This window comes from Tursiops truncatus, chromosome X (assembly GCF_011762595.2).
Source record: "Tursiops truncatus isolate mTurTru1 chromosome X, mTurTru1.mat.Y, whole genome shotgun sequence".
NCBI classification, from domain to species: domain Eukaryota; kingdom Metazoa; phylum Chordata; class Mammalia; order Artiodactyla; family Delphinidae; genus Tursiops; species Tursiops truncatus.
Window position 1 is genome coordinate 87,093,982 of NC_047055.1, and position 25,911 is coordinate 87,119,892.

The window sequence follows — 25,911 nt, forward strand, 5'->3', positions numbered from 1 at the left end:
TCTTCTATTTTTAATTCGTAATAAGCCTCTATACCTTAATTTGAGTAAGGAAAAAGCACTATCAATATCGATTTGTTTTCATCTTTTTAATCAACTCGTTGAAAGACATCCTAAACACTACATGAAACACAACAGAATATTTTTTTCTTCCAGTATTAAAAAAAATGACACAAATATTTTTAAGAAACTTCTATATAATCAAGGCAGAGATCTGGAGTAAAAAACACCTCTAAGTAATCATGTTCTTCATTTCTTATAGTTACAGTCAGAGATTGCTTCCTAATCATAATTAAACATTGTGTTCAAAATGTTCCTAGATGCACATTATTAAAAAAAAAAAAATCAGTCTGGCCAAACATTTTTTGCCAGAACCAACATTCCTGAGCCGGAACTAAAAAACTGGTATAAAAAAAAAAAAGGAAACAATATCCAGACTCCACAAATGTCTCAGAATTTGTCTTTAAATGGGAGAAAAATTTAACAAAAAAACACACGGAACTTTCTGAAAGGTCTTTAACAAGCTACCTTGGGAGCTCTACTCAAAAAAAGAAGTTGACGTAACTAAAACAGATGTTTCAGTGCAGCTCCAAAAATCTTTATAAATACAGCCATTTGGAGGGATGGTCCTGGATCAGAAGAAGTTTTATTCCTTGTGTATCTGAGAACAGTAAGAAGGGGGAGAATTGTGATGTTGGGAATAGGCCAACATGCTCACTTCCCAGGGCTGATGAGGATGCTGAAAGGCTAGACAGCAGGGACACCCCTCCACCTCTTCCATGCTCAATAGGAATAGATGATTATAGACGAGATAGGTTTGACACCCCCACCCCCCCAACCCCCCGCCAAAGCAGACTAGCCTTTAACAGGCACCTGAGAGCAAGGAAGGCCTAGGAATGCTGTCAGGTGGGCTTGTTGAGGTATGCATAGGCAGGAGAAAAGTGAGAGGGGCAGGACTGGTACATAGAAGTCTGCTCGGTGGCAACACAGAAGCCTCACCTACATTAGGTGTGCATGCCTCATCTCAGTTGTCATAATTATCCCTGTAATTTCCTCCTGAGTAGCGGTCATAACCACCCTGGCTTCTGGGAAAAAACATACATAAGTATCACAGGAATATCTTATATACACCTTCTAATAATACTAAAAACTATGTATACTTACAAATCCTGTCACATTTTTATGTACTATAATATGAACTTTAACGTGTAAAATGAGATGTTAAACATGAACACCAAGTAAACATCAAATAATCACATTATGTATAACTTACGTATAGCATTTTAAACCATATTAAACATTAATAGAATACACACAATTAATCAAGACAGTACAATAAACGTGTATGTGTCACTGTCGACTGCACACTGCAATATGACCTAATATCTTACTGTTGTATTTAACCCAAATTATTGTTGCACACTTATTTTGTAGTTTCGTTATAATTTGTAAAAACAAACACTAGTAGCACCACAGTAAGAAATGTATGAATACTCAGGCAGCCGAGCTAAGATCTTGGGGAGAGGGAAGAGCACCACCAGAGTACCCCAACCCCTTGGCTACCCACCTGCCGCCATAGTCTCTGGACCTTCCATATCCATATCCATATCCTCCAGGTCGGCTATCATACCTGCCACTTCCATAGCCCTGGTCCCCACCACCTACAGCAGATAAAAAATATTCAAATGGCAATTGTCCAGACATAGACTAACAGGCAACTCTCTTCCATATCCCATTATCAAACTTACCACTGCACTTACCTCTAGAGTAGCTGCGACCACGCCCATAGGCCCCAAAGGCACCCCCTCTTGTTCCCCGGGCCGACTTGCCCGCGTGGTCTACACGGATCTGACGACCGTCCAGAGACTAGGTGTGGGGAGACACAAGGAGGATGGATGGGTTGGTGGTCAAACAGAGCAGGGATGAGGTAAGAGCGGGCTGGGCAGGTGGGCAAAAGAGCCCAGAAATTCCTGCTGGGCACCAGGTTCTGGGTACCACATTCCAGAACAAGCTCCTTTGACCAGAATGGCTTTATCAGGAGCTACAGAATCCCACAAAATGACCTGAATCCACCGTGTTCCCCCTGCTACTACTTACATCTTGACTGAACTCAGGTTGAGTTCTCCTCCCCACTCCTCTAAGCTGCCCGACTATTAGGGCTAGATAGACACCTCTCTTGGTTTGAGGCTTCAGAGTCCATCCCAGAAGACTCACGAGGTCCTCTCCGGGCCAGGCCCGCAGGTCTGCAGACTCTACTACCTAAGCCCAGAGCAGGTCAACCATCCACAGGTGGCTTCTCGGCCTCATGCAGGACCAGTCGTCGCCTCCCAGGCAGCCCGGCTCTGTCTGCCGCTGCCCTCCACCCCCTAGAACAGAAGGCAGTCACGCTCCTGTGAGTGGGCACTGCGGAGCTTGGTGGCCGCGCTGCCCCTAGCAGACACAGAGGGAAAAACAGAAAGAATGGTCGAAGTGACAGATAGGAGCAGGGCCCCTATGCAGGTAGGCGGCCTCACCTCTCCATTCATGGCTCTCATGGCATCTGAGGCATGCTCTGGATTGGTGAAGGTGATGAAGCCAAAACCCCGGGATCGCTGAGTGTCCCGGTCCTTGACAACAACCACTGGAAAAGGGAGAGGGGAGAGAGATAAGAGGACAAGTGGCAAAGGGTGTTGGACCCTCCTCCCACCAATCCTCAATGGAAAGTTATCGAGTTCTCAGTCTTAGACCTAGGAACAAAAGCAGGAGAGGAGTAATGTAAAGGCCTGGGATTCTGACCCTTTTCTCCTGTTTCCTGAAATGCATGGGCCCCAGACTTCCTTCCACACCCCCCCATCACGTGTCTGGCTCATGTCTCACCCTCAGAAATAGGTCCGAAGCTGCTGAAGTGGTCTTCCAGAGCCTGCTCATCAGTGTTGAAGTTGAGCCCTCCCACGAAGAGCTTCCCTTCTTCAGAGGACATGGCGGTAAATTCAAGTCCTGTGGAGAAAATATGGACAAGAGTAGAAGAAGCAGTGTAGTTGGGAGAAAAAAAAGATTGGAGAAATGAGAAAAGATAAAGAGAAGAGAGAAGAGAACACAGAAGAGACAAAAGGAACAAAATAAGGGGTAACTATGTTGAAACACAGAAAGGCCAAAGCGGCGGGAATCTACGGGGCGAACTCAGCGAGGTAGCCATTTGGGGGCCGCCTTCGCGCATGCCCACAACATCCCCCGCCACCGCGCCCGTCATTTTGTGCGGCTGCGCATGCCCAGAACACCCTTGCGCTCCCTCCGCACCCGCAAAACAAGATGGCGGCGGTAACGTAAGAAAACCCCCCCACCCCCACCCAGGCCTCCGCTGTCGCGCGGTCACTGCCACCAGCCACGCCGCCAGCCCTCCCGGCATTCCTCGCAATTGGATATAGCGCGCCAACCTCGCACCAAACAAAGTGTCACCTCCGAGTACGGGACCCACTCGCCCCGGAGAAGCCCAGGCCTACGTGTCAAAAGCCAGTACTCTCCCCACTCGCGCACCTCGCTCTTGCCCGGCGTGGCACACGTCACTGGGGCGAGAAGCGGTCGCTCCGCAAAACATGCTGCTTACCTGGAAATTAAGTAAAAGGCCGACGAGACAGCTACCGCCAAGAAGCCGAGAGACTGGGAAGGGCGCCGCGCGGGAAGACTCCTGATAAAGCGTACGTAGCGGTACGTCACGGGTCGTCCGTCACGCGTGCCGGCGTGCGCGCTCATTGGCTGACGCCAGTGAGGGGGCGGGGTGGGAGGAAGGGGCGGAGATGCAAAGGGATCGATGCGCTCAGTACGCTTCCGGGAATGGAGGCGAGGCTTGTGTAGTTGGTTCCGCCTGGCATCAGCATCGCTCCACTGGCCCCAGCCGTCTTCATCCCTTACACGCACGAGCCTTTTTCCTGTCACACCCATTTCCGTCCCGGACATCACCCTCACCATCCTTGACGTCGTCTCCCCCATTGGTTTTGACGTCTTCCTCTAGGTCCCTGAGGACATAATTACCGTCCTCTGATAACTTCTTTCACCTTCTAGTCCTCTAACCTCATACCTCTCGAGGCCTCGATGTTTTATCTCCCCACTGTCCCTGACGTCATCGCCCTTCACAGTCCTTAACATCAGACCCTTTGTTTCTTAGTCCCTGACCCTGACCCCTACGTTTCCTTCTCTGTGCCCAACATCTAGCCACTTGTTATGGGACCCTTTTCCCTGGCATCGTTCCTTCTCATTTATAACTTCAGCCCTCATCCTTACCTGACAGCCTCCTGAAGCCAGTTTCTCGAATTCCCTACCATTGGACCACTTGAGGTGCCTTCTACAGAAGAGGATGCTTCAATCTTCAGAAGGAGTAAATCCCAATCCAACAGAACGATTATCTGCTGTCACTCAGAGTTGCTGAACCCTTGATCCACAGAAAGGACTTTCACAAAACATAATGGACTTATCCAAAGCAAAGAGTGTCTGAGCCCACTCCCCACAGTTTGTTCTTGTTCAGTCTTCTGAGTGTCTGAGCTACTTTTACAATGAATGGATTTGACAGACTTTTCGTTTCTGAACTCCCCATCAAGGAAGAATGGGTTAGTTTTCCCTCAGAGACTCTAAATATGTCATCCATAGAATGGACTTGTCCAGCCTGCTAAGGGTGAGCACCCCAAACACAGACTAGATTTAACTTTTGGAGTACGGTATGGTATGCATCCACAAAATGGACTTGTCTGGCTTTTGCCATATCCAGACTTCTATGCCCAGGATGGACGTGAAGAGATTTCACATTGTCCGCACATGTGCTAGTCTTAGCCCTCTGATAATCTGAGCCCCCATGCAAAAATTAGAGGTACTTATTTACCTCTCAAAGTGTCTGAGCTCTGATCATATTTCACAGTTCGTGACACATCGTCATGGTCGTTCTATGCGAAGCCTCTCATTTTATTTATTCTTTTATTCCTGCACCCAACTATCATTCTCTTCCTCCCACCGTTAACTCTTTTATTGGGTTTAATGTTATCTCTTGGTGTGATTTCATATAAAATGTGCATTTTTGTGTATGTTTTTTTAAAAATGTATTTATTTAGGCTGCACTGGGTCTTAGTTGTGGCATACAGGATCTTAGTTGCAGCATGCAGACTTCTTGGTTGGGGCATGCAAACTCTTTAGTTGCAGCATGCATGCAGGATCTAGTTCCCTGACCAGGGATCGAACCCAGGCCCCCTGCATTGGGAGCGCAGAGTCTTACCCATTAGACCACCATGGAAGTCCCTTGGTATGCTTTTAATTTAAATGGTAGTGTCGTTTGTTTTTGGTTTTTTTTACTCTTTTTTTCAACCAGCATTATATTTTTATTCCATCTGTGGAAATTCCCTGGTGGTCCAGTGGTTAATACTCTGTGCTTTCATTCCTGGGACCCAGGTTCGATCCCTGGTCGGGGAACTAAGATCCCACAAGCTGTGCAGTGTGGCCAAAACAAAAAACAAACAAAAGAACAAACAAAAAAAACATTAATGGGAGTTTTGTTGGGATTGCATTGAATTAATAGATTTGGGGCAAAATAATATCTTAATAATATTACCTGTGGAGGTTTTAAAATATGTTCACAAACTCTTTGATAATGCCCCCTTCAAGAGTTGGAGCCTAGTTCCCTTTCCCTTGAGGGTAGGCTGGACTTTTGACTCACTTGTAATGCACAGAATGAGCACATCACTTCCAAAACTAGGTCATAAAAGGCACTTCGGGGCTTCCCTGGTGGCGCAGTGGTTGAGAGTCCGCCTGTCAATGCAGGGGACACAGGTTCATGCCCCAGTCCAGGAGGATCCCACATGCCCGGAGTGGCTGGGCCTGTGAGCCATGGCCGCTGAGCCTGTGCGTCCGGAGCCTGTGCCCCGCAACAGGAGAGGCCGCAATAGTGAGAGGCCTGCGTACCATAAAAAAAAAAAAAAGAAAAGGCACTTCAGTTTCCTGCTTTCACACAGACTGCTTTCTCTGTGGGACGGTACCTGGTACTTCATGCAGCAGCCCTATGGTGGAACTGAAGCCTCCTGCTAACAGCTATGTGAGTGGACATTCTTGGAAGTGGAATCAAGCCTTCAGATGACTGCAGCCCCCTTCTGCATCCTGACTGCAACCTCATGAGAGACTCAGGTTCAGAACCACCCAGCTAAGCCACTCCCAGAATTCTGACCCTCTGAAACTGAGATAATGATTATTATTTTAAGTCTGGGAGTAATTTGTTGCCAATACATAGCTAATACATCACGAAATCTTCCCAGCAAAGAGCATGAGATGTCTCTCCTTTTATTCAGATCACCTACAGTATTTGTTATTAGAGTTAAAAAAAATTTTTAATAGGTTTTATTGATTTATTGATTTATTTTTTGGCTGCGTTGGGTCTTCGTTGCTGCACGCGGGCTTTCTCTAGTTGCGGTGAGTGGGGGCTACTCTTCGTTGCGGTGCGAGGGCTTCTCACAGCGGTGGCTTCTCTCGTTGCGGAGCACAGGCCCTAGGCGCGCAGGCTTCCGTAGTTGTGGCACGCGGGCTTCAGTAGTTGTGGCTCACGGGTTCTAGAGCGCAGGCTCAGTAGTTGTGGTGCACGGGCTTAGTTGCTTCGCGGCCTGTGGGATCTTCCCGGAGCAGGGCTCGAACCTGTGTCCCGTGTTGGCAGGCGGATTCTTAACCACTGCGCCACCAGGGAAGCCCCCAATTTTTTTCTTATAGAAGTCTTTTGTATTGGTTAAATTCTTTCCTAGATACTTTATTTTCTTATTGTAGAGAAATGGTTTTTATAGGTTAATCTGGAAACCTTGCCGAACTGTCTTATTGGTCCTAACAGTTTTTCTGGTCATTGTTAGTTCCTTAAGGTAGTCAGTCATATCATTTACAAATGGGTTTTTATCAATTCCTTCCAAAACTTACATCTCATTTCTTTTTCTTTCCTTACAGCACTGGCCAGCTGTATGTTAAGTAGCAATATTGAGAGGGAACATCCTTGCCTTATTCCTGATCTTAGAGGGAAAATGTGTTTAAATTTTCTCTGTTAGGCATTTTGTTTGTTGTTTTCTTTCTTTTAAAAAAAATTTGTTTTTGTTTTTTACTATTGGGCATTTTTGCTCTTTTTGCCACGTAACCTTTATCAAGTCAAAGATGTTCTCTTCTACTCTTATTTTGTTTGCTCAGTTATTTTTTTAATATCATAAACAAGTGCTGAATTTTATCAAATTTTTTTTCTGCTTTGTGACTATCATATGATTTCTCCTCCTTATTAATGTGGTAGTTCACTCATTAATTTTCTCATTTGGATTATGTTTGAATTCCTGGGATAAGCCCTACTTATGATTTTTTTTAAACTAACACTGTTGAACTCAGGTAGCTAATATTTTATTAGAATTTTTGCAGCTATATTCATAAGTGAAATGGGTCTATAACTTTATTGTCTTGTATGTTCCTTATCTGGTTTTAGAATCAAGACTATACTAGCCTCAAAAAATGAGTTGGGCAGCTTTTGCTTTTTTCCTAGTTTCTGGAACGATTTGTATATTTGGGAATTAACAGTTCCTTGGAAGTTTGATGAACTACATCTGCCAAACCATCTGGGTCTGGGCCTGAGCTTTTTGTTACAATGAGATGGAGTGTCTTTTTTTTTTTTTTAGCGGTACGCGGGCCTCTCACTGTTGTGGCCTCTCCCGTTGCGGAGGCGCAGGCCCAGCGGCCATGGCTCACGGGCCCAGCCGCTTCGCGGCATGTGGGATCTTCCCGGACTGGGGCACGAACCCGTGTCCCCTGCATCGGCAGGCGGACTCTCAACCACTGCGCCACCAGGGAAGCCCGAGATGGAGTGTCTTTAACTATCATTTCAAATTTTCTTAAAACTTGTTATATTTCTCAATTTCTTTTTGCATCAGTCTGAGCACATTTTAATTTTTCCAGAAACTTAAGCCTTTCATCAAGGTTTTCGAATGTATTAGCTTCCAATATTGAGCCTTTTTGTGTCTATAATTTCCCTTTTTCTGTGTTGTATTTTGCATTCTTTTAAAGCAGTCTTGGCAGAGGCCTATCATTAATATTTTAAAAGAACCAGCTTTTCATTTTGCTATTCTTTATCATTACTTTAAAAATTCTCTTTGGCACTTATTTCCTTCCTTAACGATATTTCCTTCATGACTCATGGAGTCATGGGTTTGTTCCTCTGCTGTTTTCCCAACTTCTTGATTTGAATGCTTAGGTCATTTATATTTCAACCTTTCTTCTCTCCTGATAAATGTACTTAAAGCTATGCATTTTCTTTTAATAACTGATTTTTCTGTGTCCCAGAAATTTTGCATGTAGTGTTTTTACTGTTTAGTTCTAAGTATTTCTAAAGTTCCTTTATTTCTTCCTTTACCCAGGGGTTATTTAGTAATGCTAGTTTCCAAAAATGGGGACCTTTTTTTTTTTTTTTTTGGCCGTGCTGTGTGGGATATCAGTTCCCCAACCAAGGATTGATCCCAGACCATGTAGTGAAAGCCCAGAATCCTAACTAGTAGGCCACCAGGGAACTCCTGGGGCCTTTTTTTTCATTGCTTTTCATTATTGCTAATTTTATTGCATTGTGGCCAGAGACCATGGTTGATATTGATACTTTTGAATTCATTGAGGCTTTCTTTGTGCCCTAACAGGGTCTGTTTTTTGTAATTAAGTGTAAGCATAAAAGGAGTCTTCTCCATTTGTTAAGTGGAGGGTTATATAGGAACGTGTGTCATATATATGAAATTATATATCAAGCTTAAAAATGTATTGTTCAGGTCTCCTTAGGAGTATATGTGTTTATGGTAGACATATATTCTTTGTTAATGAGTATATGTCCTTCTTTGTTTTTCGCGATCTGAAATTTCATTTTGTTAGCTATTAGGATGTCTCTCCCAGCTTTCTTTGGGCTTTTATTAGTCTGCTATATATTTTCTTCATCCTTTCATTTTCAACATCCGTGTGTGTGTGTGTGTGTGTGTGTGTGTGTGTGTGTGTGTACAGTTGGACCTTTTTTTAAAAAAACAAAATCCATTGAGGGTGGTGTTCTAAATGTTTTTTGTACTTACTATTATATTAAAACTTGACATCTCATTTCATCTTCTCCATTTACAGTATTTTTGTTTCTTTTTTTTCTACCATCATACTCATACCTTATTTTGTTTTGAGTCCTTTTTCTATTTCTTGTTCCTGTTTTATATTTTCTCTCTTATTGTACTTATTTAAAAGTCTTCATCTGTATGTCCCAGTATTTCTGCTTCAGATACTGTATGTCACCCAGTGTGGTAGCCAGTCTGATATAGCCCCCAATGATCCCTGCCTCCTGATGTTCACATCCTGCATGGTTCCCCTCCATGTTTTACTAGGGCCTAGTAAAACACATAGGCCTATGTGACCAAGAAAATACAACAGAAGTGACGGTATGCCATTTCTGAGGTTAAGTTATAATAGACATTGCAGTTCTGTCTTGGTTATGGTCTCTTGCCTGCCTGCTGGGACCACGTGTTGTTTGGACCCCCATGGAGAGGCTCACGTGGTGAAAAACTGAAGCCTCCTACCAACAGCTCTGTGAGTGGGCCACGTTAGTGTTGGGTCGTTCAGCCAAGTCATGCCTTCAGCTGACTGCAGTCCTGGCTGACAACTTGACTGAAACCTCAGAAGAGACCCTGAGCCAAAACCTCATGGCTAAGCTGCTCCCAGACTCCTGACCCTCAGAAACTGAGAAAATAAGTATTTGTTGTTTTAAGCTAAGTTTGGGGGTGATTTGTTATACAGCAATAGATAACTAATACATCCAGTTTATTTTTCACTGGAGGTCATTATACTGCCCGGGTGTCTTGTTCTTTTGGCAGTGAGCTCATATTCCCCTGATGTGAGCAGCTGTTCTGGCTGGTAACTGTACTGAGGGAAGGCTGAAGGCCAGACTTGACTCTGGTTAATCACCTGGAGTCCAAGGGGTAAAGGGATGTGAGGGGAGATGAGCCAAAGGGTGGAGAGTCCCAGGCACCACACAAGTAGAGCTCTCACTCCCATCTACGATCACACCACCCAACAATTCTGCTGGTAGGTTTCATCCTTAAACCCTAAGAGGGGGGGTCATCTCCCAGGTGTTACCACTAGCCCTGGTGTCTGGAGGGGGCAGTGGGGGAGTAATCACTCCTCTGGCTGCTCATTTCCTCCCCTCAGCAGGGTTCTTGTTACCCTGATACTAGCCCCCGCAACCAGACACCTGTACCAGTGGTTTGGATGATTTCTGCAATGAGGGGGCAGGCAAGGCAACATGGGGGAGAGGCACCAGCCAGAACTTAAATCTCTAACCTGTCGTGTATTTGTTGCCTCCAGCCATCTACCACTCAAAACACAGGTCAGTTAAAGATAACCTTCCATCTCCTCATAGGTCTTCATAGCTGTGCTAGTTTCTGGAACTCATGTTTCCCTCTGTAGTTTCTCCAGAGTAGTTTTTGGGCAAGGGAATCAGTGGCTTGTGCTGTCTGCCATCTTAGCGGGAACCAGAAGTCCCAAGTAACTTCGGAAACTAATAGAGATTTCTGTCCTTCAGGTTATCTGAGCCTCCTGTTCACAGAAAGGACTCCTCTGGCCTTCAGAGGTCCCAAGCTGCCATACACAGAATTGACTTGTCTGACTTCTCAAATATCTAAGCTCATAAATCACAGAATACACCCAGAGGGTGTCAGCTGGTTACTGACAAATGGGACATTTCAGGTCCTCAGAGGGCCAGATTCTCCCATATCTTGGATGGCCCCTGGGGCCAGGGTGCCTGAGCCCCTTATCCGCACTTGTTAGACCCACAGTCTTGGAGACCCTAGGCACAGAATGGTCTTGTCCTGCCTCCGGTGACTGAGCCCTCATCTGAGGAGTGGTCAGCCTCCTGTCCAATAATGGGGGGTGATGGGAGCCTTTTAAGAGTTAACTCCAGCTTTATATGACATTGTTTTGGGAGAGACAGATGAGAGGATAGCTGCCCTCGTGCCCCTCACCTGTCAGTATTGCCTAGAGCAGCAACTTCTGGCCAGAACCTGGCACAGTGAGGCCACGACCCGAAGGACCCCAAGTTACTTCATCCATCATCTGCCATGTCTTCTGTGGAGGGACAACTCGGCCTGTGAGAGAATCTGCCTTCTGAGAAGGTAAGTGGGAAAAATGAACTTCTTTTGGCTCATTATCCTCCACACAGGTAGGTGACTCCTTTTAGGGCCTGAGCTTTATCAGTGCTTGATTTGTTTGTCCACAGTAGTGGGACGGAGAAGGCAAATAAATGGTTTCTATTGTTGAAATGGTTAAGACAGGTATCCATGAGCTGGAAACCCAGTTTAGTGCTGACAGCCTGAGGCATGGCAAGGCCATAGTCCCTTAAGCTGTCCCCAGAGCAAGTGACGAGAATAGGAACCTTAGACCCCTGTCCAGGACCACTAGCATTAGTGCATAAGACTCACAGAGAAGGGGCTGGATCCTAGAAATGGTGACGTGTGGAATGCTAGAGGTAGCTGGCCCAATGTTTCTAAGTAGCCCATACTTCCCAGTCTTTGTAATGAATCTTGCCCTTTCTGAATCAGGATCTCTCTCTCCCATCCCTCATTCAAAGGGCCTGTCCTAAAAACATACATTCACAGACATCATCCAGACCCTTACAGGCAGACAGATGTACGACAAAACAGCCTCAGGCCTCCTCAAGCAGTCCTCGACCTGGGCTCACCTTCTAGAACTGATTTCTCAGCATCCATTCTCCTGCCACTGGGGAAGCAGGAGCCGCCCTTCACCTGAAATGGGAAGTATTTCAGCTCCAGCAGGTAAAGAGGCCCTGGGGACTCCATCTACAACAAAAACCAGGGAGAAGGCAGAGAAATACACAGACCACAGGGACCTTCATGTGTGCAAAGTACAATTGTTAAAAACAAAACAACAAAAACAGAAAAAAGAGGCCGTGGTCGCCATGGGGCAGTACTGAAGCAGAGCCCCATACTCTCAGACCTGGGGAGAGAGGGCACTATGCTCCCACATGTCTAGGGCTGGCAGGCAGGGAGGCGGGGTCTCATGTGTAGGCCCTCTTGGCAAAGAACGGATATCTGGTGGGGCTGATAGTGGGCTGGAGGGAGTCTGATCAAGATGGGGCTGTGGCCTCGGCCCCCTCCTCTGAGTCCCACACCTCTGACTGCAGGTAATCAGCGAAGAGAGCCTTGGCCCGGCGTAGGACGCGCCCCAGGTGGTGTTTTCGCACGAGGCGGTCAAAGTGCATGGCCAGCTCGTTGTAATCCAGCCCGTTGCGCATGATATGGTCGCGGTGCTCCAGCAGGATGGCGAGGCACAGGAAAAGCATGAATGGGTTCCCTCGGCCAAACTCCTGGGGCGGGGGCAGGCCCAGTGGGGGTGGGGGTGGCAGGGACTTCCCAGGGTCTTGTGGGGAGCCCACCTCTGGCATCAAGGGGGATCCTGCAGCCATGTCACCAGTGGGAGAGGCATCCTGGGTGGATGGCGGAGATGAAGACGATGGGGAATCAGGGTGGGAAGAGGAGGAAAGCAGTGGGTCTGAGGAGTTCAGCAAGGGCTCAGAGAGAGACTTGGAGCTGATGAGGGCAGCTGGGTGGGGCAGCTGGACCAGAAGGTCCCTCCTGGGGCCTGTGTTATCCCTGAGTTGCTGGAGGTCATCCAGACTGGCCTGTCTCAGGAGACGCCCTCCACCACCAGGCCCCTGGCTGGTGGTGGCCAAGTGGTCAACAGCATCTTCAAAAGCACCATCTCCTCCACCGGCGGGCCTCAGCATGTGCCTCTGCCGCACGGGCCGTCCCCTGTGGCCCCCAAAGCCAGTGTCTGCCACCAGGCTGGGGGGGCCCACGAGCTCTACCTCATGCTCGGGAGGGTCGGGGGGCAGCGAGCTCCAGGTGACCTCCAGCATGCGGAGAGCGTCATCAAAGGCGAACTCGCGCTTGAGCTCGAGCAGCAGCCAGCGGTAACAGAAGAAGAGGTCGTCAGCACCGGCTTCCTGCAAGTACTGGTAGAAGTCAGGGTCGGCGTGTCTCAGCAGCAGCTTGAGGTGAGCGAACTTGGTGGCCATGGCGCGGCCATCAGGGTGGAAGTTCGCAGCCAGGCGCTTCATGATGCCACAAAAGCAGACAAAGGCATGGCCCTCGTGGTCCATGACGGCAAGGATGGGCGAGGCCAGGTCGCTCATGCCCTGGCAGTAGGACACCTGTGGGTGGGTAACGGCGTAAGTGGTGAGCAGGTCGTGCAGAGCCCGCAGGTGTGGGCCATCCTCGGGCCCTGCGAAGTAGGGGTGGGCCCGGTCGGTACGCAGCACGTCCTTGAGGACCGTGCTGCGGATGAACTCCAGGTCCTCGGGGCTCGCTCGCTGGGCCCACTCGCTCTTGAGCTGCTCATACTCGCGGCTCTTGCGTTTCATGTAGTCCATCCGCTCACGGCCTGTCAGCCCGTCTGGGTACACGTTCAGAAGGTACCTCCACACCACCTGGCCAGGGATGAAAGGGATGAGGCTGAGGGTCTACAGATGAGCTGCCACACCCTCGTGTGGATCCATCACCACCCAGCCACCCTGGGCCTCTGCCCTCCTTTGGAAAAGCCTGCCCCTCCTGAAGGTAAGCCTGCTGTGCTGGAATACTTCCACGCCATCCGCCGAGAGTGTGGCCCACCGCATGTGTCTCTTGAGCTATTCATGACTGCTGTGATGGATCCAATGAGTGACCAAGAGGGCTCACCTTTCGCAGGGAGGGCTCAACACCACCATGGTAGATCCGCAGGCGCAACTCCTCGGGGCGTGAGAGCTGGCCCTCGTGGTTCAGGTATGTGTGAAACTCCGCATCGCTTAGGGGAGGCTTGAAGGGCTTGACGTCTTCCCCATATGACCAGCTCAGCACCTGTTGGACCTTGGACAAGGTGCGGCCCACCTGTGAAGGAAGGAGGGAGGGAGGCCACCACTCAGCTGGGCAGGCCAGGGGCAGGTACCAACCGGCATGCTCGGAATCGGGGGTGCCAGGGATGCCCTGCCCTCCAATCACAGCTGGGCCCCGCGACTCCCTGAAAGCACCTGAGAGAGGATGGACTGTGTGAAGGGCAGGGCAGCTGTCGTCAGCGATGACCGCTTCTCAGCCAGCAGCATGTCGGAGCCAATGACATCCTTGGGGCTGATTATGTCCCAGTCTTCCAGCAGCGGGCCTGGGCACACAGAATGACGCCGTATGAGAATGCGGATGAGAACCCCAGACCTCAGGGCCGGGTTCCTCTCCCTCCAAAGCCAGGCCACCCACAGGGCAATGAGCCACTCCACTCTCCCTTCCCATGTCCTCCCAATCACGTAAAAAATAAAACCATGAATAATCCTCTTGTGGAAACTGTCTCACAGAATGGCTGAGCAGACTCTAATAGTAGTATTTTAATGATATAAGGTAATATTTATCAAGCACTTACTATGTGCCAGGCACTGTGACAGGGCTTAACGTCAATATAAATGATAAGAACAGTAGACAACACTTCCATACGGCTAAGTGCCAGGAAGCGTTCTGAGCCCTTTGCAAATATTAACTCATTTAATATTCACATCCATCCTCTAAGTTAGGCACTATTATTATCGCCACTCTATGTGGAAACATGCATAGTCAGGACTAGAAGTTGCCCAAGGCCCCACAGCAAGTGGGTGAAAGAACCGAAATTTGAAGGCCAGGCCCAAAGCTCAAGAGCCCAAACTCTTTTAATCTTATATTCCTGCTAGTTTTCCTCCCACAATTGGTATAGACTACCATTATCATTCTTATTTTGCAGACCATGACAAACAGCTTGGAACAGTTAGTAAGTGGCCAAGGAAACGGTAGGGCTGGGATGTGAATCTCATTTACCTTACTCCAGGGCCCAGATAAAGTTTAGCAAAAGTATTTGTAGAACAGGTATGCCATGCATGTTAGACAGAAGAAACAATGCTATGCTTGATATTACCCAATTCTGGCCCTTGGAACATCAGCAGAAGTCTGTCCCTTCTCTCTCTTCTTTACTCCCCCTTGCATCCTTTCTGCCCACCTCAAATGTCATGTGGCTGAAGCAGCAGTGGCCACCTGAATAAGTTCGAGAGACTTAAGAGATGTCGGCCCTGGCGCCACAGAGCTGCTAAGCTGACAACAGCAAAGACCAGTAGCTTTCAAACTCTATTATATGAAACAAATCAACTGGGATTTGTTCAAGCCATTGTCATTTGCAGGCAAATGCCGTCACTAAGCAACATTTCCATGAAGTCCACTGTACTTTCTCCCACAGAGCTGAGGGGGAAGCAAACCCTGGGCCACAAGTGGATGTCACTGCCTCTCTTTAGGTGTCCCATGGGGCACTGCAAACCTAAGGGGTCCAAAAGGGGAGCCCAAGATCCACTCTAGACATAACCTCCTCCTCTGCTCCTCATGTGAGTGAACAGTGTCTCTACCTGTTCAGTTGCTTAAGTCCCACACCTCACAGATGTCCTTGCCGCCTCCCACTCTCTCAATTCCCAGGGCCAAACCATCGCCAAGCTCCATAGCTTCTGCATGCAGAACACACTTCAATTCCACCTCTTCTCTCAGCTCACACCACGCCTCTCACCTGAAACTGCCTCCCAACCAGTCCCTGCCTCCCCTTTGCCCCTCTGCACCCTCTCCCAACAGCTGCCAGAGTGGGCTTTCTAAAACATGAAAACACATAAAATAAAGAAGGTTGCAGTACTCAACAGGTAAAATAAAGAAGGTCACACGAATGGTCTGAAATACCAAAGAGAGGGGCCCCTGTCAAGGCACAGAGCTAAAGCTTGATGATTTGAGAGGAAAGCAGAGAGACCTGGAGGACAAGTCCAGGAGACCTGACAATGCAAACCCTAAGAAATGCAGGAGGAGCAAAGGGGTCAGGTGGAGACAGAATTACCCAGATATGAAGGAAACTGTCCCTGAGATGAAGAAGTGGCTCGGCAGGTCTCAGGTAGGATGAATCAACGAACAGCACAGACCACGGGCTCCCCCAACTCTATTCACCTGCTGGCGAAGTGCCCACATTCTAAGAATGAAGACAAACTCTTGCCAGCTTCCAAAGATGAAGAACAGGCTGCTTACAACTGAAAGAAGGTCCGATTGCTGATGGGCTTCTGTTCCACAACTCTGGAAGCAAGACAGTGGCTTGCAGCACCCACGGAGTACTGACAAGAGAGGCCTGAGATCCAAGGGTCCCACATCCAGCCAACCCAGTACGTATCCACCACGACTGAAGTTTCTGATCATTAGCATACATCTAATGCATGCGCCTTACTGGAGGAGAACGAAGAAGTTCTCTAAGAAATGACTACTGAATGACTACAAGGGCTCAAGGTGGGTGGGGGAAGGCAAAAGGGAGGGTAAATGGGGACAGGCCACAAGTTTTTAATATATACAGTTAAACATAAAACGACAAAGAGACTGTGACTGGGAGTTTGTAACATTGTTACGTTAGGATTCCTGAAACATAAGCGAGTGACTCTAAAGAAAAGATAATGATAGCCTGGAATTGAAAAAGAGAAAAAATTACTGTTGGAGCAAAGCCCAGAAGTTAAGGGTTAGGGAGCAGGAGAAGGATGAGAATGAGAAGTGTTCCAAAGCTTCCATTTCACGGGCTACGGAGGGTGGGGGAGACTGGAGGGGAAAAGTGCTCAAAAGATTTCACTGTCAATTGTGTAAAAAAGCATAAATCCAGCTACGGAGATTTTGTGAGAGACATACTAAAACTAGGTGACAAAGAAAGGTTAAAAATTGAAGAAACATGAAGGTATACCTGGCAAACACAAGCAGAAAGCAAGAGCAGCCATGTGAATATCAGAAAAAGCACCGCTCAACATCAAAAACATGGGACTTCCCTGGTGGCGCAGGGGCTAAGACTCGGCGCTCCCAATGCGGGGGGCCTCAGTTTGATCCCTGGTCAGGGAACTAGATCCCACAAGCAGGCCACAACTAAGAGTTCACATGCTGCAACTAAGGAGCCCGTGAGCCGCAACTAAGACCTGGTGCAACCAAATTAAAAAATAAATAAAGTGTATAACTCAGTGAGTTTAAAAAAAAATAAAAGACAAAACACATGACAGGAAAAGAGAGATATTCTATATTGACTTTTAAAAGAAAGAAAGAACCTGTTAATAAAATGGACAAAGGATTTCTACAAGCCCAAACTCATCTAGTGGCAAAACCGGATCTGAACTGACGTGTGACTATATGTAGTCTTTTTTTTTTTTAAATAAATTACTTTATTTATTTATTTTTGGCTGCATTGGGTGTTCGTTGCTGTGCGTGGGCTATCTCTAGCTGTGGTGAGCAAGCACTCTTTGGTGCGGTGCGTGGGCTTCTCACTGCAGTGGCTTCTCTTGTTGCAGAGCACAGGCTCTAGGTGAGTGGGCTTCAGTAGTTGTGGTGCACGGGCTCAGTAGTTGTGGCACGTGGGCTTCAGTAGTTGTGGCTCATGGGCTTTAGGGTGCAGGCTCAGTAGTTGTGGTGCAAGGGCTTAGTTGCTCCGTGGCATGTGGGATCTTCCCAGACCAGGGCTCAAACCCGTGTCCCCTGCATTGGCAGGCAGATTCTTAACCACTGCGGGGAAACCCTATATCTAGTCTTTATGTAACTCACTAAGTGTGAATATGCACACACTTCCCTGAAGAAACATGCACGTTTCATTATGGGGTGCTGCCCCAGGCCCTTCTTGCAGTATTACACAATATGTACTATACATACTGTACCTCCTTACCATAAAATTGTCAAACCTCCCAAATCCTAAATTATATATGTTGTGCAATGCCAATCAGTGACGTAGTGGGTTTTTTCCTGGAACTGGATAAAATTATTTTAAGGTTCATATGAAAGAATTCACATTTAAGAATAGTTAAGAAAAAGGAGAGCCAAAAAAAAAAGAATAGTGGGAGGAAGGCAATGCTTGCCTTATTAAAATGTATCAGAAAACCACTGTGATAAAAATATGGTGTTAGCATAGCATGAGACAAACAGAGCCAACTGGTGGAATTCAATATAGAAAGCCCAGAAATAAATCCAAGGACATATGGGAACTCAGTACATGACAAAAGTGGCATTTCAAATCAGTGTAGAAAAAGTGGTTATTTAATAAATGATGCTGACATACCTATTTGTCTGGAATTTTTTTTTTAAAGCTAGGTCTACTAATCACAATGCTGACAGAGATTTATATGTAGAAAAGAAAATAATAAGCATATTAGAAGAAAATGTAAGAGAATATTTGTATAAGCTTGTGGATGGGGAGGATGTTCCAAAGTAAGGAGAAATTCAGAAATCATAAAGAAAAAGACAGATATATGTATAAGACTGCATACATATTTTAGTTTTTGATAGGATCAGAAAAGCACCATAAACAAAGCCATAAAACAAAAAGATAAGCTTGGAAAAAAATATCTGCAATACATATGACAGAAAGAGGATTCATATCACAAATGCACAGATTGGTTGATGGTCTAGGCTTGGTAATCTTCCAACTGTAGAGGTGACAGAAACTGACTTCTTCCCTGAAAGAGGGACTGGGCCATCTAAGTGGTCACAACATGCCTGTTGCTTTCACAGTCATAAACACGATCCCAAGAATTCCATTAATAATATTTGTAACAGCTCCATTGATTGGACACTTACTTACCTTTTTTTTTTTTTTTTTTTTTTGCGGTACGCGGGCCTCTCACTGTTGTGGCCTCTCCCGTTGCGGAGCACAGGCTCCAGACGCGCAGGCTCAGCGGCCATGGCTCACGGGCCCAGCCGCTCCGTGGCATGTGGGATCTTCCTGGACCGGGGCATGAACCCATGTCCCCTGCATCGGCAGGCGGACTCTCAACCACTGCGCCACCAGGGAAGCCCTTACTTACCTATTAATGTATAGCATGATACCATTAATGTTAAACACATACCGTCTGTGTATATATACAAATATGAATATACTTACGTATCTCTATATGTAGATTAATTTGTCTGTGTGTATGTGTGTGTGAATAAATAAAGGACCTGTAAGGTTATACATCAAACTGATCAAAGTAGCTCCTGCAGGGCAAAAGGGTAGGGGAACAAGATTAGGCACCGTGGGGGCTTCCCTGGTGGTGCAGTGGTTAAGAATCCGCCTTGACAATGCAGGAGACACAGGTTTGAGCCCTGGTCCAGGAAGATCCCACATGCTGCGGAGCAACTAAGCCCATGAACCACAACTACTGAGTCTGCACTCTAGAGCTTGCGAGCCACAACTACTGAGCCCGTGTGCCACAACTACTGAAGCCCGTGAGCCCAGAGCCCGTGCTCCCAACAAGAGAAGCCACCACAATGAGAAGCCCGCGCACTGCAACAAAGAGTAGCCCCTGCTCGCAGCAACCATAGAAAAGCCTGCGTGCAGCAACGAAGACCCGATGCAGCCAAAAATAAAATAAATAAATTGAAAAAAGAGATTAGGCACACTGGTTCCAGGAGACTTCAGCATTATTTATAATAAGGAGAATGTATTTACTGGATAATTAAAGATTAGTTTCATTAGGGAATTCCCTGGCGGTCCGGTGGTTAGGACTCTGTGCTTTCACTGTGGAGGGCCTGGGTTCAGTCCCTGGTCGGGGAACTAAGATACCACAAGCCACGTGGTGCGGCTAAAAAAAAAAAAAAAAATAGTTTCATTAAAAAATGTAAAAAAAAAAAATGCAACTCCATGGAATTCTCTGGCGGTCCACTGGTTAGGACTTGGCACTTTCACTGCCGTGGGCCCAGGTTCACTGGGTTCCATTCCTGGTCAGGGAACTAAGTAAGATCCTGCAAGCTGTGTGGCACAGCCCCCCCAAAAAAAGTAGCTCCAATCAAATTCCCATCAGGATTTTAATGAAATGATAAGCTAATTCTATTAAATGAAAAGAACAGTGGGACTTCCCTGGTGGTGCAGTGGTTAAGAATCCACCTGCCAGTGCAGGGGACACGGGTTCGAGCCCTGGTCTGGGAAGATTCCACATGCCACGGAGCAACTAAGCCTGTGCGCTACAACTACTGAGCCTGCGTGCCACAACTACTGAAGCTCACGCACCCTAGAGCCCATGCTCTGCAACAAGAGAAGCCACCACAATGAGAAGCCCATGCACCACAATGAAGAGTAGCCCCCGCTTGCCGCAACTAGAGAAAGCCCATGCGTAGCAACCAAGACCCAACGCATACAAAAAATAAATAAATAATTTAAAAAAAAAGAACAGTAAGTGCGTGAGAATATTCAAGAAAAAATTTTAAAAGGAGAACATTAAAACATATCATAAAGCTACATGATTAAAACAACATAGAATTGGCTTAGGGTTGAACAAAGAGATCAGTGTAAGGGGATCAGGAATTCAGAAACAAACTCGTGTATTTGCAGGAGTTTGGGAAACAAGACAATGGTAGGAATAGAACTAACTCATCAGTAACTGGAAAGTTGATTCTCTTTAAAAAGATAACTTTTAAATGTCCTTTTGCCAAACTGATGGGTGTGTGTCTCTCTGTAATTTGCATTCCTCTCAGTTCTTGTGCAGTTGGGGTTTTCTTCACATGTTTATTAGTGGGGCAGATTTTATTTCCTTACTGAAATAGTGCTATTGTGTCTATTTTATAGGTGAGGAAATGGAGGCTTGGGGACTTAGCTAAGTGACTGACACACAGTAGCACATAGGGCTGCTCAGTGCAGAGGTTCCTGTGTTTCTGGCTACCTGTCTTTTCCCATTTGTCTCTCTGCCTGTCTCTGTCACTATCTTTCCCTCTGACTCTTGTTTCTCTCTCTCTCTCTCTCTGCCTATCTTTTTCTCTAGTTTCTTTTTCTTAACAAGCCCCACATTTTGTAGAGTTAAATGGTTAAAAGCAAGGACTCTGAAGACAGTTCAGCCACCACCTGGGTTCAAATCCTGCTCCTCCACTTACTGTCTGTGTCACATGGACAAGTCCTGTCCCCTCTATGAGCCTCAGTTTCCCCATTTATAACATGGGGATAACGATTGTCCCTACCCTGTAGAATTGTTTTGACAATCCAATGAATAAACATTATGTGTGCAGAATGGCCCCAAGTGTTTGACACATGTTAGCTATTTATATGTTATTATGACATCAATAAAATGCCTCAGGACTTCCCTGGTGGCTCGGTAGTTAAGACTCTGTGCCCCCAATGCAGGGGACCCGGGTTCAATTCCTGGTCAGGGAACTAGATCCCACATGCATGCCGCAACTAAGGAGCTGGCAAGCCGCAACTAAGGAGCCCGCGAGCCGCAACTAAGACCTGGCACAACCAAATAAATAAATAAATATTAAAAATAAATAAATAAAGTAAAATAAAATGCCTCAGTCACCCCAAATAGGCACTGTGAATTCCCTGAGGCTGGGAACTGTGTCTTCCACTCCACAACTTTTTATTTTAAAAAAATTTCAAATCTATGACAAAGTTAAAAGATGAATACATTGACCATCCATATGTCCTTCATCTAGCTCCCCCAGCTGTTCACATTTTGCCACATTTGCTTCATCTTGCTCTCTCCATATATATATACATTTTTAAAATTTTTTTATTTTTTTAACATCTTTATTGGAGTATAATTGCTTTACAATGGTGTGTTAGTTTCTGCTTTATAACAAAGTGAATCAGTTATACATATACATATGTTCCCATATCTTTCCCCTCTTGCGTCTCCCTCCCTCCCACCCTCCCTATCCCACCCCTCTAGGTGGTCACAAAGCACCGAGCTGATCTCCCTGTGCCACGTGGCTGCTTCCCACTAGCTATCTATTTTACGTTTGGTAGTGTATATATGTCCATGCCACTCTCTCACTTTGTCACAGCTTACCCTTCCCCCTCCCCATATCCTCAAGTCCATGCTCTAGTAGGTCTGTGTCTTTATTCCCGTCTTACCCCTAGGTTCTTCATGACCTTTTTTTTTTCCCTTAGATTCCATATATATGTGTTAGCATACGGTATTTGTTTTTCTCTTTCTGACTTACTTCACTCTGTATGACAGACTCTAGGTCCATCCACCTCACTACAAATAACTCAATTTCGTTTATTTTTATGGCTGAGTAATATTCCATTGTATATTTTTTTGCTGAATTATTTGCAGATATCATGATGCTTTACCCCTTAATACTTAACTGTGTTTTTCCCGAGAACAAGGATATTTTCCTTCTATAACCATGATACCGTTACCATACCCAGGAACTTTAACCCTGACACACTATTATTTTCTAATGTATGCTCAATAATCAAATTTTGGGGACCGTGTCTTAATTTATCTGTGGGCTCTCAGGGACCAGTACAGGTAAGACTAGGGGAGCAAATATGAGAAGACTGGAAGTGGCTGAGAGATAAAAGGAACAAACAAATGAATATGAGTGCAGGGTGAGTCAATGAATAAATACAATTACCATGACTATAATCAGCATTGTTATATTTACAATATTATTATAACTGAAACATATAATACTGTAGCTCTATTATTATATTGCATTATACAGTTATATGTTACTACATTATATGCTATAATAAATGTGATCATTATTGTTATTAGAGCTAATACTTTTTGAGCATTCACTATGCAGCCATGCACCTTTCCAGGTTTTTTACATGAATTTCCCTGTTTAATCATCATGATGGCCCTAAGATACCATTATCTCTACTTTACAGATAAAGAAATTGAGGGCCAGTGGCCAAGCCAGCATTTGGACCCAGGATTCCTTGCTCCCTAGCCCACCGTGAGGGAGTGCATTGTGAGGAGTGGAGTCATCCCACGGGGAAAGGGGGGCATCCCAGAGCAGTGCCCGCAAGGCACCAGGTACTCACTATCCTCAGTGGGCCGAATATCTACACGCAACTGCAGGTAAGGTTTGGAGGCGGTGGCGAAGGCCGTGCTGAGGTCCCAGTCAGACAGGAGTGAGAGATAAGCTTCCTGCCCCAGCCGATCCCGGCCCAGGTAGCTGATACCAAAATTCTTCTTCCTGGACAGAGAAGACATGGCATCTTTCAGTGCCCCAGTGCCCTGGAGGCCTCAGGGACAGTTTCCAAAAGAAGCCGAGGAGGATAGATGGTTTTGAAAACAACTTCCTACTATGTGCTGGGCACTGTGCCAAGGATTTCAGGCAGCCTGAGGTCAGATCGTTTTTTTCTATTTTGTTTCACAAACAGAAGCAGATACACACCTGCTTGTATCTGGAGAGCACACTGGGAACTGGTAACGTGGTCCCCTCTAGGGAGGGTAACAGAGTAGCTGAGGGATAGAAGCGGGAAGAAAGCAGCCTTGTGCATAAAAAAAAAAGCAATCTGTATGTTTGTTATATTTCACAACAAAAAATGTTTATGCACAAAAAGTCAAATAACAACTAAGAATTTGTTCTTCAGATACACCTGTGCAACTATGCAAAGAAGTATGTTGTGTGATAACTATTGTAACCATGGAAACATCCTAAATACCCATCACTTTTGTATTATTTGAGTTTGTTACCATGTGCATTTGTCCAAAATAACAACGACAACAAAATAACCATCACACCTGCCTCCAAGAGACACTACTTTTCATCTATCAGGTTGGCAAATTTTCCAATGTTTTCTAGTAGCCAGTGTTTGTAAGGGTGTGAGGGAAACAGGAATTTTATGGGCTGCTGGTGAGACTGTAAATTGGTAATACCTACCTGGAGAACATTTTGGAAACATCTGTTGAAATTTTAAAAAAGCATACACCGTTTAACTCAGCAATATTACTCCTATGACTAGATTTCCCCAAATATTCCAAGATATGTATGTGGCTGTTTGTTCACTGTGGGATTATTTCAATAATAATAATAATAATAATAATAATAGTAATAATAACAAGAAAACAACCTCCCCCTTTACCAAACAACAACAATAAAAATGCCAAACAACCGCTGTCGAGGTGGGTGGCCCACTGGCTTTCCCCAGGCTCCCGTTACTCACCCGTTCAAGTCAAAGGCTCGGATGAGGATGTGCTGTAACACATCGAGTGAGGTGATCTGGGGGTCCACAGCAAAAGAGCGAAACTCAGGTGGCAAGAAGCTCTCACATTTCTGGGGAGAGAAGACAGGGGTTGGCCATCAGGGGTCACATCACCATGCTGACATGGAGTGAGTAGCAGGGACCAGATCAAGGCGGGAGTTCTGAGCCATGGGGAGAACTGTTGTTTTTGCTCTGAATGGAGGGTGGGGGGGGCTTGGGAGGGTTCTGAGCAGAGGAGGGATGTGGTCTGGCTCAGGATTTAACAGGATCCTTCTGGCTGCTCTATGAACAGTCTGTGGGGGACAAAGGAGAAAGGAGTGTTCCAGTGAGGGGGCTACTGCAATAGTCCAGGCACCCAATCCTTCTTCTACATCCCCTCAATGATGGTTGCCTGGATCACCATGTCCAGTCTGGCCCTCACTAAACCAGTCCTCCGCGCTGCAACCAATCTAGCACATCTATCTACAACACTCCCCTGCTTAAATCTCTTCAAAGGGAACCCCAGGATCCCCAACAGGTGGGCCTATAGGACCCCAGCCAGCCTCCCTCCAGTCAGCTTTTTTGAACTTTACACTCTGGTACTACCAGACTCCTGGAAGTTATACTCTGAATACATTCTGGCTCCAGGCCTTTGCTTATGCAGATCCCCCAGTCTGGTACGTCCTTCCCACTTTCTTCAGCTGGCTCACACACAGCTCAGGCATCTTCTCTTTTCTGAACTCCCAAACCTCTACCTTTGAGCTTCCTCTATTACACTGAAGTGATCTGTTTACTTCTCACCAGAATCTACCCTCTTCTCATCACCACCAGTGCCACCACCCTAGTCTGAGCCACCATCACTGACTGCCTGCTGGAACTACTGCAACAGCTTTCTTACTCAAGAGTACATGCCAAAGGCCCTTCACAATCTGCCCCTCTCTTACCTCTCCGATTCACCTCCTACCACTCTTCCCCTCACTCTCTGGGCTCCAGCAACATGGGAACCTAAGGGAACATGCCAAGCTCATCCCCACCTCCCAGCCTTTGCCCTTGCTGTTCCCTCTGTCTAGAACACTCTTCCCCCCTGATATGCACATGCCTGACTCCTTTTTATTTGTGTCTCTGCTCCTTCAGTACCTCTCTGGGGATTTCCCTGTACGACCTTGGCTAAAGTAACTCCCTAGTTCCGAACCTTTTTCGTTATTTCCCCATGACATCTACCAGTGTCTGAAGCATCTCATTTACTGAGCTGTTTGTCTCCCCGACGAGTATGTCCGCTCATCCAGGGTGGGGACTTGCACAAAAGTGCACTCTCAACACATATGTTGACTGATGTCAGAGGTTCCTTTTCAGACAGCAACAGCCTCCCTCATTTCTCAAGGCCCCACTCAACTATTAAGGCCCCTCCTCCAGCCCTATAGCCCCTCCTCTCTACCCACAATCTCCACCCATCCATTCCAGGGGCCTCTACCTTTCCATTTGCAGTCATCACGCCCCATGCCCTGCCCTCGCATTCCCAGGTCCAGCCTCTCCCCCACCCTCCACTCACGCCACCATCACTCTGCCCTCAAGCCTCGCCCCTCACGTAACACCCCAATTCTCAGGTCCCGCCCTCCAGCCTAGGACAGCCACCGCCTTCCCTTCCCCTGGGAGCTCGGGGCAGGCTAGACGACGGGCCGCCAGCCTCACCTTGACTCGGACCCGCACCACCTCTCGCTCTTCCTCCTCAGCTGCCGCTTGGGCTCCCCCACCAGGCGGGGGCGCTCCGGAGCCGGCCAAGTCCGAGGATCCAGAGGCCGTCGCCATCCCTCCACCACCCGCCTCCGGGTGACAGCTGACCGTTGCCCCCTACCCTTGCGCACACCCCAAAATGCGGGCGCCTGCGGCCCCACCTTGCGCCCGGGCGCAGGCGCAGAGGGCGCCACGGGACCCTACCCCCCCCACCACCTG

At 46.9% G+C, this 25,911-nt stretch overlaps 2 protein-coding genes and 1 long non-coding RNA gene across 6 annotated transcripts; 1 reads left to right on the forward strand and 2 right to left on the reverse strand.

Moving 5' to 3' along the window:
• Window positions 1-67: 67 nt before the first annotated feature.
• RBM3 (RNA binding motif protein 3) lies at window positions 68-3,731 on the reverse strand. Of its 2 annotated transcripts, XM_033850057.2 has the most exons (7): window positions 3,581-3,731; window positions 2,854-2,973; window positions 2,511-2,617; window positions 1,758-1,863; window positions 1,565-1,658; window positions 997-1,082; window positions 68-658 (listed from the first exon to the last, which is right to left on the reverse strand). In XM_033850057.2, the coding sequence occupies exons 2-6, from the start codon at window positions 2,954-2,956 to the stop codon at window positions 1,022-1,024; spliced, it is 471 nt and encodes a 156-aa protein (XP_033705948.1). In that variant the 5' UTR covers window positions 2,957-2,973; window positions 3,581-3,731; the 3' UTR covers window positions 68-658; window positions 997-1,021. The 2 variants fall into 2 exon arrangements, with proteins under 2 accessions (XP_033705948.1, XP_033705947.1); XM_033850056.1 differs by lacking the exon at window positions 3,581-3,731 and having other exon boundaries at window positions 997-1,079.
• LOC141277547 (uncharacterized) lies at window positions 3,542-9,097 on the forward strand. Its single transcript, XR_012329118.1, has 2 exons — window positions 3,542-3,681; window positions 4,262-9,097. It is a non-coding gene; the product is annotated as an uncharacterized lncRNA (long non-coding RNA).
• Window positions 9,098-11,876: 2,779 nt separating this feature from the next.
• TBC1D25 (TBC1 domain family member 25) lies at window positions 11,877-25,911 on the reverse strand. 3 transcript variants are annotated; one of them, XM_019943616.3, is made up of 6 exons: window positions 25,651-25,911; window positions 23,944-24,053; window positions 22,816-22,970; window positions 14,051-14,178; window positions 13,722-13,910; window positions 11,877-13,474 (listed from the first exon to the last, which is right to left on the reverse strand). In XM_019943616.3, the coding sequence occupies exons 1-6, from the start codon at window positions 25,765-25,767 to the stop codon at window positions 12,113-12,115; spliced, it is 2,061 nt and encodes a 686-aa protein (XP_019799175.1). In that variant the 5' UTR covers window positions 25,768-25,911; the 3' UTR covers window positions 11,877-12,112. The 3 variants fall into 3 exon arrangements, with proteins under 3 accessions (XP_019799175.1, XP_019799176.1, XP_073654911.1); XM_019943617.3 differs by lacking the exon at window positions 25,651-25,911 and adding an exon at window positions 25,183-25,270; XM_073798810.1 differs by lacking the exons at window positions 22,816-22,970; window positions 23,944-24,053; window positions 25,651-25,911 and adding an exon at window positions 14,953-21,228.